Raw genomic sequence first — 14,085 nt, 5'->3', positions numbered from 1 at the left:
CCAGTGCTCCCAAATGGACAGGCGCCTACTTCTTGGAAAGCATGTAGAGGTGACAGCTTGGATATCAATAGTGTGAACCCTGCTTGATCTGGAGGGAAGCGGGTATTGCGGGGGAGGGGGGGCTTACCACCGTGTGAGTACCCGACAACGCCCCCTCCTCTCCGTATGTACTGGCTACCATGCTGGGTAGTAGGAGACTTCCCTCGCATGGCCCAAACAGTCTGTAAAAGAATTTGAAAACCTAGATGAGGGTATCAAATATAAGTTAAACTAAATATGTCATGTAAAAAAATGGGACGAGGTGCGAAAAGCCATAATAGGAATCCTAAAAGCAAGCTACGTTGTCTGCAAGGAATCTGTCCTACAGAATAAGTCTGAGAAGGTACAGTCAGTGAGTACACCTGCTGAATGGGAAAGGAAGAAGTATAGCAATGGCTTGAGGCCCATCACACACATACTCACAAAATAGTTATGACCCCTCCCCGCTCTAATGAAAATTGGTGCGGAGTGAGTGGATGGACACTTCCTAATGTGACACCTGTTTTATTAACTAATTTGAATCACGACACTGAAAACACAAGCTGGCTAATGAAATGTAGTACATGATTTGTGCAAGGTTTGCTAAAGTTACAACAGGAGACTGACAAACACTTCTGTGTTAGTCATCGTGTTGAGGCTTCTGCTTAAGACTAAGCTCAAAACTGGTCCTAAGCATTGATGAAAAGACTATTGGCTAAACATAGTCGAAAGGTGTCATACAAGATGCCACCAGGTCCAGCCTATACCTGTAATGGTATGTCCCAGTGAAATATCATGGTTCAGGCCTTCCACTCAACTTACATGCATGGGGCCAAGATCAGTTCTGGGGACAATGTTGCAGATAGTGCAGTTGGTTGAAACTCTCTGAATATACTGTTCTTCTCAACCATCTCTTCCAGTCACTGGAACAATCCACTTATGATCACAGAGCCCATGTGATAAGCATTGTTTTTTTCAATGTGCACCACAATCTGCAGTAAGTTGCACCCTCAATGGCTGCAGAAACAGCCTCTTCAACATCTTTAAGTGGGGATGTACAAGAAAGCAAGCAAAATTGTGACAAAAATTTTCTTGAATTTTCATTTACTACATGGTGTTGAAATTTTAGTTCGTGAATATTACACTGCAATTGCACACCTAAGTGTGATAAAAATAATAATTAATGAAATTTTGCATGGGGCCATTCCCCTTTGTTGTTATTTCCTCATATTATTTATTCCTGGGGGTGTTTTCTTCTAGTTTTATGCAGTCACAATGTGTGGAAAATTTTGATGTTTAGCAGATCCAGAACTTCTACAAATGTATGTGAAAAAAAAGACTGAAATCATAATGATAGGAAAACCATACCTCATGACTACATTTATTTCGACGATTGACGATGAAGTTGCAATGTATGACATTTGTTTAGTTTTTAACTATGCTGTCCTTGGCAGACTACAGACTCTATAGTGGCTAGGATTTGATCCATGAGCCGTAACACTGTTGATACTGAAGGAAATCAGTAATGAGAACTGACACAGATCACATTATTGTAACAATTTGAAAATCAGGTTAACGTAATAGGACAAGGGAAGAAAAAACTATTTAAGGATGATGAGGAAAATGCATATGGTTATGGTAGTTCACCGAGATAAGGAATGGCCTAATACACTGAAATGCCAAAGAAACTGGTATAGGCATGCGTATGCAAATACAGAGATATGTAAACAGGCAGAATATGGCACTGCAGTCAGCAATGCCTACAGAAGACAAGTGTCTGGCACAGTTGTTAAATCAGTTACCGCTGCTACAATGGGAATTTATCAAATTTAAGTGAGTTTGAACATGGTGTTATAGTCGGCAGATGAGCGATGGGATACAGAATCTATAAGGTGGCGATGAAGTGGGGTTTTCCCATACGACCATTTCATGAGTATACCATGAATATCAGAAATCCAGTAAAACATCAGATTTCTGACATCGCTGCAGCCTGAAACAGATCCTGCAAGAATGGGACCAATGACAACTGAAGAGAATCATTCAACATGACAGAATTGCAACACTTCCACAAATTGCTGCCGATTTCAGCGCTGGGCCATCAACAAGTATTAGCGTGCAAACCATTCACTGAAACATCATTGATATGGGCTTTTGGAGTCAAAGGCCCACTCGTGTACCCTTGACGACAGCACAAACAACACTCTACCCCTTGCCTGAGCCCATCAACACTGACACTGAACTGTTGATAACTGGAAGCATGCTGCTTGGTCGGACGAGTTTCATTTCAAATTGCATCGAGCACATGGACGTGTACAGGTAAGGAGACAACCTCATGAATCCATGGACCCTGCATGTCAGCAGGGGACTGTTCAAGCTGGTGGAGGCTCTGTAATGGTGTGGAGTGATACGTCTAGATACGATTCTGGCAGGTGACACGAACATAAGCATCTTGTCTGATCAGCTGCATCCATTTATGTCCATTGTGCATTCTGATGACTGTGTTACCCCACATTTCTGCTGACCACCAAACTCCCCAGACATGAACACTATTGAGCATATCTGGAATGCCTTGCAACTTCTTGTTCAGAAGAGAACTTCACCCCCTCATACTCTTACGGATTTAGGAGCAGCTCTGCAGGATTCACGGTGTCAATTTCCTCCAGCACTACTTCAGACATTAGTTGAGTCCATGCCGTGTCATGTTTTGACACTTCCACATGCTTGCGGGGGCCCTATACAATATTAGGCAGGTGTACCAGTTTCTTTGGCTCTTCAGTGTATAAAGACTGTCAAATCTTTGATTCTGGTTTGCCATAACTTACATTTTCGAACTTTATGTACCTTTTCCTCGCAAAACACTGGCATTATAAAACTTAAATCTGTAATTAGCCAATGCTATAGTGAAAAACTCTCTGGAAGAAATTTTCATTTACTACAATAGCATGACTTTTATGTAAGAGAAAAGCCCTAAGATTAGAATTTTTTCACAGAAATTTGGAGAGCTGTAGAAATCTAACAAAAGAAGATATTAACATTCTGGTCCACAGATATTCGTAATAATGGTATATCAAACTTTGCACAAAAATACATTAATTTCGCTCTGACAATTTTTTTCAAGAAAGGAACATTTGTGCTCACCTTCTTGAAAAATTACAATTGTTTATTATTAAAAATTTGTAACTTCAATAAGCATGAAAATGTATGTATGCTTCCATATAACATGACTTAACAACTGTGCCAAATTTAGTTACACTGCTGCCTTGAAAACTTTGGACTTTATAAGAGTGAGTCCCCTTCCCCCCCCCCCCCCTCCTCCCGCAAAGTATTGCAACTTCGCATACATCCCCAGGATCAATGGGTGCATAAGGTGATCCTTGCTAGCTACTGCATTTCCCTAAAGGGTACATTTCACCTGACAATGATTAGACTCCTTCCCTTTCACACTTGCCTCTCTTGACACAAGAAGTGAGCCTCACTGGCAACGTTTCAGTTTCGGTGGAAGGTAGAACTTCAAACTTGTTGGTTATATAACATAAATGGATAGATAAAAAATCTACTCATCACCTGGCAGCAGGAGAACACATATATAAAAAAGGTTTTACTCATGCAAGCTTTCAGAGACTGTGGCTCCTTCTTCCAGCAGAAGGGTTGAAGGAGAAGGAAGAGGGGTGAAGGGAATGGAACTAGAGAGGTTAAGGAAAAGGGGTAGAGTTCAGAAAAGTCACCTAGAACCCTGCATCAGGGGAGACTTACCGGACGGAATGAGAAGGAAAGACTGACTGCTGGGGATTGCACCAGACGAGATCCTGAGAGCTTAAAGGTGAAACACAGGATAATATGCAAGACAGAGATTACTGCTAAAACATAGTGAATGAGTTAATAAGAGTGGAAAGCTAAAAGCATTGCATGCAAAGAGATGATGAAAAATTGACAGGTCAGAAATTAAAAAAAGGAGGAAACTAAAACGGAGTGAAGAAAGTAGTAGTTACTGTGTAGAAATGCCGAGACGGAAGAAATTAATGTACATTATGGCCAGGTGGGTGGCAAGAACCTAGGACATGTTGTAGTGCTACTTCCCACTTGTGGAGTTCTGAAAAATTGGTGTCTAGGGGAAGAATCCAGATGGCACATGTGATGAAACATGCCTGAGGTCACGACTGTCATGCTGTAGAGCACACACTGCAACAGAATATTTTGTGTTGCCACTATACACCCTCTGCCTGTACCCATTCATCCTAACTGATAACTTGGTGGCAGTCATCCCGATGTAAAAGACCAAAGAATGTTTATGCAACAGCTATTATATTGACTTACGTCATTTCACAGGTGACTCTCTCTCTGATAGTATATGTTTTTCCAGTTTCACAGCTGGTATAGGTGACAATAGAAGAGCGCATAGGGCAAGTCTTGCAATGGGGATGGTCACAGGATAGAAGCCATAAGGTAAAATGAGTGCAGAAGGAGCGTAGGGTCTGACAAGGATACTGTGGAGATTGAGAGGATGACAAAAAGATATTCTAGATGTGGCACGCAAAATCTGTAACACAATGGATCTCATTTCAGGGCATGATTTTAGGAAGTCACAGCCTTGTCGCAGTAGCTGATTCATACATTTAAGACCAGGATAATATTGAGTGACGAGTGGCGTGCTCCGAATTTGTTTCTTAGAGGGATCAGCAGTAGCAGGATTGGATGTGATGGCTCAGGAGATCTGCTTTCAATCTAGGCTGGTGGGGTAATTGAGTCCTGAGAAGGCTGAGATGAGACTAGTGGTGTACTGCTGTAAAGAGTCTGCATCCAAACAAATCCATTTATCTCCAATGCCAAGGCTGTATTGGAGGGAACATTTGACACAGAAAGGATGGTATCTGTCAACATTGTTTGTTAGTAGTTTTAATGTGGACAGAAATGTGCAGCTGGTCTTCGGTGAGGATGAGATCAACATCAAGAAAAGTGGCATAGGATTCACGATAGGACCATGTGAAATTTAATTGGGAAAAGTATTTTTAGAGACTCTAAGAATTTTAAGAGGTTAGCCTCACCACGAGTTCATATGACACAGACATCATCAATGTAACTGAACCAAACCAGGGGCTGAAGGCTTATGGATTCCAGGAAAGCCCACTCCAAGCAACCCATGAAATGAATGGCAAAGGATGGAGCCATCCTGGTTTTGAAAGCTGTACCCCTGATCTGTGTATCTCTGCTCCTCAAAGTTGAAGTAGTGTTGGTAAGTATAACTTTGATTAAAGTGAGCAGGAAGGACGCCCTGAGTTTGGAATCAGGTGGGTGCTGACTGAAGAAACGTTCAATAGCAGACAGACCATGCACTGGGGGATGTTGGTATAGAGGGAGGTGGCATCAATGGTGACAAGCACGACGTGTGGTGGGAGTGGGACGAGCCTGCATTTCAGATGATTTAGAAATGGTTCGTTATCTTTGATGTAGCAGGGGAGTCTTTGTACTATGGGTTGCATGTCCTGATCAACCAAAGCAGATATATATTCAGTGTGTGCATGGAAGCCAGCAACTACAGGGTGGCCAGAATGATTGGGTGGGTGGGTGGGTGGGTGGCAGGGAGGGAGGGAGGCAGGTAGGGAGGGAGGCAGGGAGGGAGGGTGCGAAGGTAGGCAGGCGGGCGGGTGGGCGGGTGGGTTGGTTGGATTGGAGAAAGGGACCAAACTACGCAATCATCAGTCCCTCCGACCTTGGAATAACTAAAACGAATAAAGCCTCACATTATAAGAGGGAACTACAATGGCTATAAAATTACAAATTATTGACAGAGAAGGACAAGGTGGAAGAAGAGAGGAGGGAAAGAAAGTGTCTAATGACAGGGGCATGAAGAAAGAAGCAAAGGTAGACAAGATAGATACTCACGATAAAACAGACCCCATAAAGAAAGGAGTGGGAAGGCAGAGGGCGAGGGGTGAACCACCAGGCCCAGTCAAAGCCAGTCCAATCGGGGCGAAGGGGGAAGCAAGATGGCCTGCCATCACCTCCACCCATTAAGGTTAAAGGTCCCACCCTTAAATAAAACGATAAAAACCCTCATCATGAAGAAATCGTAAAACTAGATCATCCGCTGAAACATTGTCAGCTAGCGCCAGGGGTAGAGAGCCAGGAAAGCTAAAAGTACGGCACAGGGAAGCTAAGACAGGACAGTCCAGTAACAGGTGAACCATAGTCAACAGTGATCCACAACAACAGAGAAGGGGGTGGGGGTGTCCTCACGATGGAGGAGATAACCATGAGTCAGCCAAGTATGGCCAATGTGGAGCCAGCAAAGAACGATAGAGGCATTATGAGGGGCCCGTAAGGAGGACCACCACATAGTTGTAGAATCCTTTGGTGCCCTGAGCTTGTTCGGCAAAGATGGGTGTCCACCACCTCGGGGATTGGCCATTGATGAACCGGTCCGGATGGGGATGGACTGTACGGTGACGGCAGAAATGCATGACATACGACTTGGCCACCGAAAAACTGAGCCATGAGAGAGTCCAGGATTGAGTCCACTAGATTTCCCCCTGTAGATGGTGCTCTGCAGTGCCCATGGTGGAGGAAGTGACGTAGATACAAAAATTGTCAGCATATAAAGAGAGGGACACTGTTGGCCCAGCAGTGGCCACCAGTCCATTAATGGCGATGAGAAAGAGAGGGGCACTCAGCACACAACCCTGTGGAAGCCATTATCTTGCCAATGGGAAGTGCTGTAGGAGGAACCAACTTGGACCTGGAAAGAACAACAAGAAAGAAAGTTATGGATAAAAATGGGCAGAGCGCCACGAAGGCCCTATTCATGAAGGGTGGTGAGGATGTGGTGGCGCCAGGTGGTGTTGTAGGCTTTATGCAGGTCAAAGAGGACTGCAATGAGGTGTTGCCGATGGGTAAAAGCCAACCAGATAGCAGACTTCAGGTGGATTAAGTTATCCACTGTAGAATGGCCACAGCGAAAACCACCTTGAGTTGATGACAAAAGGATCCAAAACAGTCGTCGAATCACCAGGCGTTCAAGGAGCTTGTAGAGGGTGTTGGTAAGGCTAATTGGACAGTAGCTATCCAACAAGAGGTGGCTTCTGTGGCTTCAACACCAGAATAACAATGCTTTCCTGCCAATGGGTAGGAAATACTCCCTCACTCCACAATCTGTCGAAAAGGGTCAGTATATGACTGTGGCCAGCCACCAATAAGTGTTGGGAACATTTGGTTATGTATCCGATTCTGTCCAGGAGCCATGTCGGGACAAAGGGCGAGGGCGCTGGCGAATTCCCACTCGCTAAAAGGGGCATTATAAGGCTCCAAGCAGCGAGAAACGAAAGACAAAGGTAGTCTTTCCAAGCGCTCTTTCAGGAGGAGGAATGTGGGCAGACTGAGTCAATGCAGAGGCCTGGGCAAAGTGTTGAGTGAAATGCTCTGTGACAAAGTCCGGATGGGTAAGAACACCACCATTCACAGAAATTCCTGAAATGCCGGTGGGAGGACGATGGCCAAAAATTCGCCTGGGTTTCGCCCAGACTTGTGAGGAGAGGGTGTGCGGTCCTATGGCAGCTACATATTGTTCCCAGCAAATCCGTTTCTAAAATCCCAGGCACGGAATCGTTTAAAGACCAGAAGGAGAGCATTAGAAGGGTGCCACTTGAAGTGGTGAAGAGCACGGCAGCGGTCTTTTATGGCCGCAGCAATTTCCGGAGTCCACCAAGGAACCATCTTCTCATGGGGGGGGGGGGGGGGGGGGGGGGGGAGCCCGAGGAAGAAGGGATCTGCGGAAATAATGGCAGCAGTCAAAGTCTGTGTAGATTCATCAATACTACTGTGTGGTAGTACAGGGGGGATGGTAGCAGAGGAGAAGGCACCCCAATCAGCTTTAGAGAAGGCCCACCTGGGAGGGTGATGGAGCGAGATATACTGAAGGAAGGTCAAAACAATCGGGCAATAATCGCTGTCACATAACTCATCGTAGACACCCCACTGAATGCAGGGAAGAAGGCCGGGACTGCAGATGGAGAGGTCAATGGCAGAGAAAGTGCCATGTGCCACACGAAAGTGTGTGGGAGCACCAGTGTTTAGGAGACGGTGGTCAAGCCCTGCCAGAGCAGCTTCAACTGTCCTGCCCAGGGCAGTAGTCATGTGACCACTCCAAAGAGGGTTGTGGGCATTAAAGTCCCATACAAGCACGAAGGGAGAAGGGAGTTGTTGAAGAAGGGGGATTAGGGCAAGGGACGTGGGCGACCTCTTAGGCAGGAAGCAGAGATCACAGATTGTGATTGGAGTGGCCAGATGGACCCTGACAGCTATTGCTTCCAGAGTAGTGTGGAGGGGAATCCATTTACTAACAATGTCCTTGTGGACCAAGGTGCAAACACCACCAGAAGCCTCGAAGGGGCCAATTCGGTTTCGACAGAAAGCATGGAACCCAGGAGGTGTGGGTGAGTGAGAATTGACAAAATGGGTCTCCTAGAGAGCAATGCAAGCAGCACTGTAGGATGAAAGAAGAGGCTGCAATTCTGGGAGGTGACTCAAATAGCCATTACAACTTCACTGGAGGATTCTCAAGCTGGAGTCGAACGAACCGGAGCCGGTCATGCCCCCAAGCTGCCATCTGTCTCTGATAAGGATATGGTCATGTTCATATAGGTGGGGTCAGACTGTTGGTTCATTGGCTGGAGGAGGGGAAGGCAGCACCTCAAGGGTTACCAGAGGGGCCTTGCCCTTGTTCTTGTGTTTCTGCTTCTTCTCTTGTCAAGGAAGAGAAGGGCAGGTTGCAGTGAGGCTGGGCACAGAATTACACCAGGCAGTCTTGGTGCCCACAGGACATGGATCACGTGGCCGATATGGAGCTCCAGATCGCCTATTATACCTCAGGGTACTGCCACGGCTTTGAATGAAAATAATCATGTTTTTGTCTTTAAATGGATTGGCCATCTCAGACTTCAGTCAATGCATATTCATTGTTCTATCAACACATTTTGTCTCATTCCTGCATAATGTGTGCATTACACACTAGAGCACCCATATGAGAGTTTGAAAGGAGGGGATGGAGGCTAGAGCCTGTAAGAAGGGGATTGGGGCTAGACCTGGCAGTATGGAATATTTTTAATTTTTGGAGGACCAATAGCGACTTTTAAGTGGCCATAAAAATGTTCTAGATCTGATCTGTTAAAAACCTGTGTAATACGGACTTATAAATCTTTATTTCAAAAGAAAAACCACCTGACTACACACTATTTTTTTTTTTTTTTTTCATTTACCTGACAGCTGCGGACAGGGGGGAAGGGGGAGGGGAGTGTGGGCCCCCTTTGCCCCCATGTGTGGGTACCCTTGTGAAGATATGAAAGTATTTCATATCTTAATTGTGTAAGTTTTTTGGGTATCGCACAGTATCAGTTCTGAAAAGTTATTACTGGAGAAACAAACGTTTAGGCCACAGTTACAGTCCCAAAACATTGATTTCTCCAGTATAGTTTTTACAATATGACATGGTACAATAATCAGAAAAATTTTATGTTAGCTAGTCCATGTTTACTTGTGCATTTTTGCACTTGCTGATGACTGCAAACCAAACATAAAAAAAACAGTGAAAATTGTTTCTTACCATTTCACAAGCTCCTCTGATGACACCAGTGAGAATGTTTGCATATTTCAGTGTCAGGCAATGATCTGGTAGCTCCACAAATTCTGTTAATGGATTACTTTCAAATTGCAAAGAAAACTCATCTCCGGCTGGACTCCAGTTTGTAATTACAGGGGTTACACCCAGAAACAGCCTGAAGCCCATCTAAAATGATTATTTTCTGTTACCATAACATAATAAATTTCTCCAAAATATAAATGAAGTGTACAGATGTTGAGGTACCTGGATTTTTTCTGCTGTGTCACGGAAATCATAACACCTTCCAGATGCAGTACGAGCAAGGAAGTCTTCTATTAACCGGACACCAATATTGTAACCCATTCTCTCCAACTGTTTGTTAACATCCTCAACATTTTCATAATCTTTCATCAACTGAGATACCAGTGCTCCATATGTGAGGGTAAACAGCTCCGAATTCTGAAATAAAAAGGAAATAAACATTAAAGTGAAATTCTTTATTGACAAGTCAAATTAATAGGCTTCTCAGAAGAGCATTTCTGTTGTAAAGTTTTACAGTTGCTTCAAACCTGTATAATTCTGAGCTCACACAAACAAATAAGATATAGGCCTCCTGATCTTAATTATGAGTTAATTAAGAAAGATATAATGACACAGTGGACTATTAATCCAGATGGGCTATACCTGTATGTCCATTCTCACACACTTCAATTGGAGTTGACTCAACATGCAAGTTTCAATGTGTTTCAAAATAATCAGACTTTTCTACTTGGTGAATTATAATTTAACCTGCTTTATTCTATAAATAATTTCCCTTGTGTTTATGTTACAGTTTCTTGTCCTAGCAAAAATGCCCTAATAATTAATGTTGGAATTCATGTTTTCTTTGCAAATGTCTTAGCTTTCAAGAGGAAAGTCTGAAATGCAGCAGCTGATTCAGTTAGCTGAATTTTAACATAGTAACATGTTTTAGTATAGTAACAGGACTGAAGGGAAAGCTTAACTTAATTGTTATTATTTAAAAAGAGATGAAAAATTCAGTATTACTGTCAGATCAAGTCGGAATTGCATCTCATTGCTTACACCTGATTTATTAGTAGTGTGTATTGGGGCAACAGCTGCAGGCAGTGTGGACTACACACTTTGGATTGGAATGTCACTGGCTGATCTATAACGTAAAATTGCAGTAACAAAGGCAAGAAATGTTTAAAAATGGGTACTATGAAAACAAATTGGCTAGCGAGTAGCAAAAGACAGAATTAAGAACAATGACTTGTAAGAAATACATAGGCAATGAGAAAAGAAAACTGAATGATGACAATGAAGGTGGCGGTGGCAAATGTTCTACGAGCAGTCACAATGTATACACAAGCAGAATTGTAAAGGGTGGGATTGTAGCTAAGTGGTTGTGGAGTAGCTACCAACATGGAGGAGGGCACCAGGATGTGCACGTGAGATTCTGGATTAGCATTTGGGAAAGTTACCTGCTGTTCCAGAGACATTGTGTCACACAGAGAGAGAGAGCTATGGGATGGAAGAAGTAAGTACTAATACTTCACAGTGGATGGTGCTGAGTTACCATTACACACAAATTCATTTTAAAGAGTAAATACATTCAAGTAATAATTTATGTGGAACAGAATTAAGAATGTTTTAGCACACTGTTCCATGTTAATAACGTCAAATCTCAAATGGACACCCCCTTCCCCTGAAGATCTGAGTATAAAACATTTATGTCATCAGTTTAAAGAAATATGCAGGGTGGCAAGACTGAGAAAGACCACAGAGATGTATCAGGGAAATTAAATTAAACAGAAACAAAGAAGTCTCAGAAATATACGACAGTCAATTTGAAGAACAAGAAAATGTGGTTAGCGCATCATCACTGTTGCAATTCCAAGATTTCACAAACACTAAGATGTCTATTTAAACGATTGCATGTGTGGCAGAGAAAAACCAGTGGCCTGATAAAGTATACTACAACAAAAATAGTGATAATATTGAAAACAATCTGTGGACTGTAAACCAACGAAAGGTACAATCCACACCAACTTTTTTGATGAAGAAACAGGTAGGATTCATGCATAAACAGTAGTAAAAGAGTAACCAGAAATGAAGTAAGTAGAAATGTTGGCATAGAATATCTATTTCTTGCCTAACGGCTAATAAATGTAAAAGTGAATATGAGAGAAAAGCACACATTTTGTGGATACACTAGCAATAGTTATGTCAAATGTAAGTTACATAATAGTTCTTCAAAAGAAATCTAATATTGATATGTAACAATGTTGACCATCTGGAATAAGTATGTTCTGATCAAGGTAGAGGCATATAAGACTCTTCAGTTGTTTGTAACGCAAAACCTTACCCGTTGTAGATAGTGTACTGTAATGAGAAACAAATATTGTTCACGCAAACAATGGTGACACTTGGGGGGTGGCTGATGGGAGTGTCTGCAAAGGCATTTCCCATTTACAGCCCCTCCCATCAGCCAGTGTGCCGAGTGTAAACCTTGTTTGCACATTTAATACACCATTTTGCCCTTTCATACAGAACAACTGGGCACCTCAGTGTTAAACTATTTGGAAAAAAATCAAATGTGTACACCCAAATCTAAGTGAAAACGCGTTTATCTACATATGCATATGTGTCCATATCACAAACAGGTAATACATTTAGCTATGTTAATGTAAGTACACCAAAGAAGGAATTTATGGGGTTACCTATGGTAAAAATAGGTAAGATAAAGTAGCTTTACACAATGGCTGGCAAGTCAGAAGTTCACATGGACAAACGTTTCACACAAAATTGAAGAATGATAGTTTGTGATACCAATTAGCAATCTTAAATATGTCAAAATTAGTAGATACATGTTAGCCATCAATCTCCTCAAGTATAAATTGTAAATAAAAAAATTATCATCAGATCATATGGATATGCTGGCATCATAGTGGAAAAGACTTTGTATCAATAAGACCAGCATAAATCCCCTGGTGTGTGAAAGCCTTCAAAGAAAGGCACTTCTTTTTACATTACTACTACTACTACAAAAAAGAGGAATTATCAAAAAGGAGGTCACTAGAGGTGGAGTACAAGCTGAGATTAGGGAAGGATGAGGAAGGAACTTGAACACTCCTTTCAAAGGAACCATCCCAGTATTTGCCTGAAGTGATTTAGGGAATTCACAGAACACCTGAATCAGGATGGCCGAACACAGGTTTGAACCATCATCCTCCCAAACGCAAGTCGTCGTCATGCTGCAGATGAAGCTGAGGAAGTGCGCTGGGAGTCTTGACGTGTGTTGACAACAGCTACACCGCCGAAGAGCAACATCTCACCTACGGAGAGGGTAGTCCTCCGGAACTTGGGAGAAGACCTGGATACAGTGGTACTTAAATCGGACAAAGGTAATGCTATTGTTTTAATGCTACGGGAGGACTATATTAATAAGATTAATGTTTTATTAAGCGACTCAACATATCGCAAAATAGATAATGATCCTACTACCCGAGTGGCGAGGAAAACAGCAGAACTTCTGACTAACAGTTCCTTACCAAAGGAGGTAACTAAGAAACTGAAACCAAATAGTTCAGTTCCACATAGGCTATATGGATTGCCAAAGATTCACAAGGATAACATGCCATTATGTCCAATCATAAGTAATACTGGAGCAGCCACTTACGACTTAGCAAAGTATTTGGCATCTTTGCTCAGACCAATGGTAGGAAAGTGGTCTGTGATGGAACCACAGGAAGACAATTGAATTAATATCGATGTGGTGAGTTTTCACCACATACAACATGCAGCACAGCAGAATCGAACACGCTCAAGTAGCTCATGTGCAATGCCAAGTAAATGCACCACGCATGTGCCCAAGGGACCTTGAATACTAGAGCTCAGGGAGTTTTCGCCAGTATCACCTGAAGATGAACAGAAGACTCTGCACCGAAATACTGTAGCAATAAATTGCAAACATCCGGCAGTTCGCCTGAAATTTTGTGGCACAATATGTAGGCCGGGAAAGTTTTAAATCTCGCAACTGGAGTTAAGAGTTAAAAAAAATTATCCATAGTGATTTTAGTTAGGGATATGTCATGCAGAAATACCGATTCCACAATTTCAAGAATCGTGGATCCTCTAGGAATCAACTAGTATTGGAATCAAATGATTCCAGTGTCGATTCTTTGTTATCAAATCTTTTTTATGTTAGTATTCTCATTTTATCTTCAAAGCATTGCAGTCACATAAAAGTATATAAATAAAGGAAACTATAGTCTGTCTCTAAGTCACTAGATCTGACAAACATTTTTTTTTGTTTTTTCACCATAAACAATTTAATATTTAAGAATCACATTTATCATTCAGTAACACATGCTAGCTGTTTAATATGTTCAGTAATGATTTTGTTAACAATAATCATTCTTCAGTAATATGTAATATTCAGAGGTTTGACACAGACTATAAAGCATGTTATATTA

The 14,085-nt window shown here is 42.3% G+C and overlaps 1 protein-coding gene across 3 annotated transcripts in view; it reads right to left on the bottom strand.

Annotated features, from left to right (window-relative positions):
* Positions 1–14,085, bottom strand: part of LOC126284176 (trafficking protein particle complex subunit 3) — a 33,153-nt gene that overhangs the window by 12,255 nt on the left and 6,813 nt on the right. For 2 of the 3 annotated variants that reach the window (XM_049982914.1, XM_049982915.1), the window contains exons 2-3: positions 9,872–10,066; positions 9,611–9,793 (exon numbers count right to left, since the gene is read on the bottom strand). In XM_049982914.1, coding sequence (XP_049838871.1) covers positions 9,611–9,793; positions 9,872–10,066 — 378 coding nt within the window. Of the gene's footprint in view, positions 1–9,610; positions 9,794–9,871; positions 10,067–12,800; positions 12,979–14,085 lie in introns of those variants that run through there. The other variant, XM_049982913.1, reaches the window with a different exon arrangement.

The sequence above is a fragment of the Schistocerca gregaria genome, chromosome 8, assembly GCF_023897955.1.
Source record: "Schistocerca gregaria isolate iqSchGreg1 chromosome 8, iqSchGreg1.2, whole genome shotgun sequence".
NCBI lineage: Eukaryota > Metazoa > Arthropoda > Insecta > Orthoptera > Acrididae > Schistocerca > Schistocerca gregaria.
Note: the sequence above shows the minus strand (reverse complement) of the source record. Positions and strands in the feature narration are given on the sequence as shown.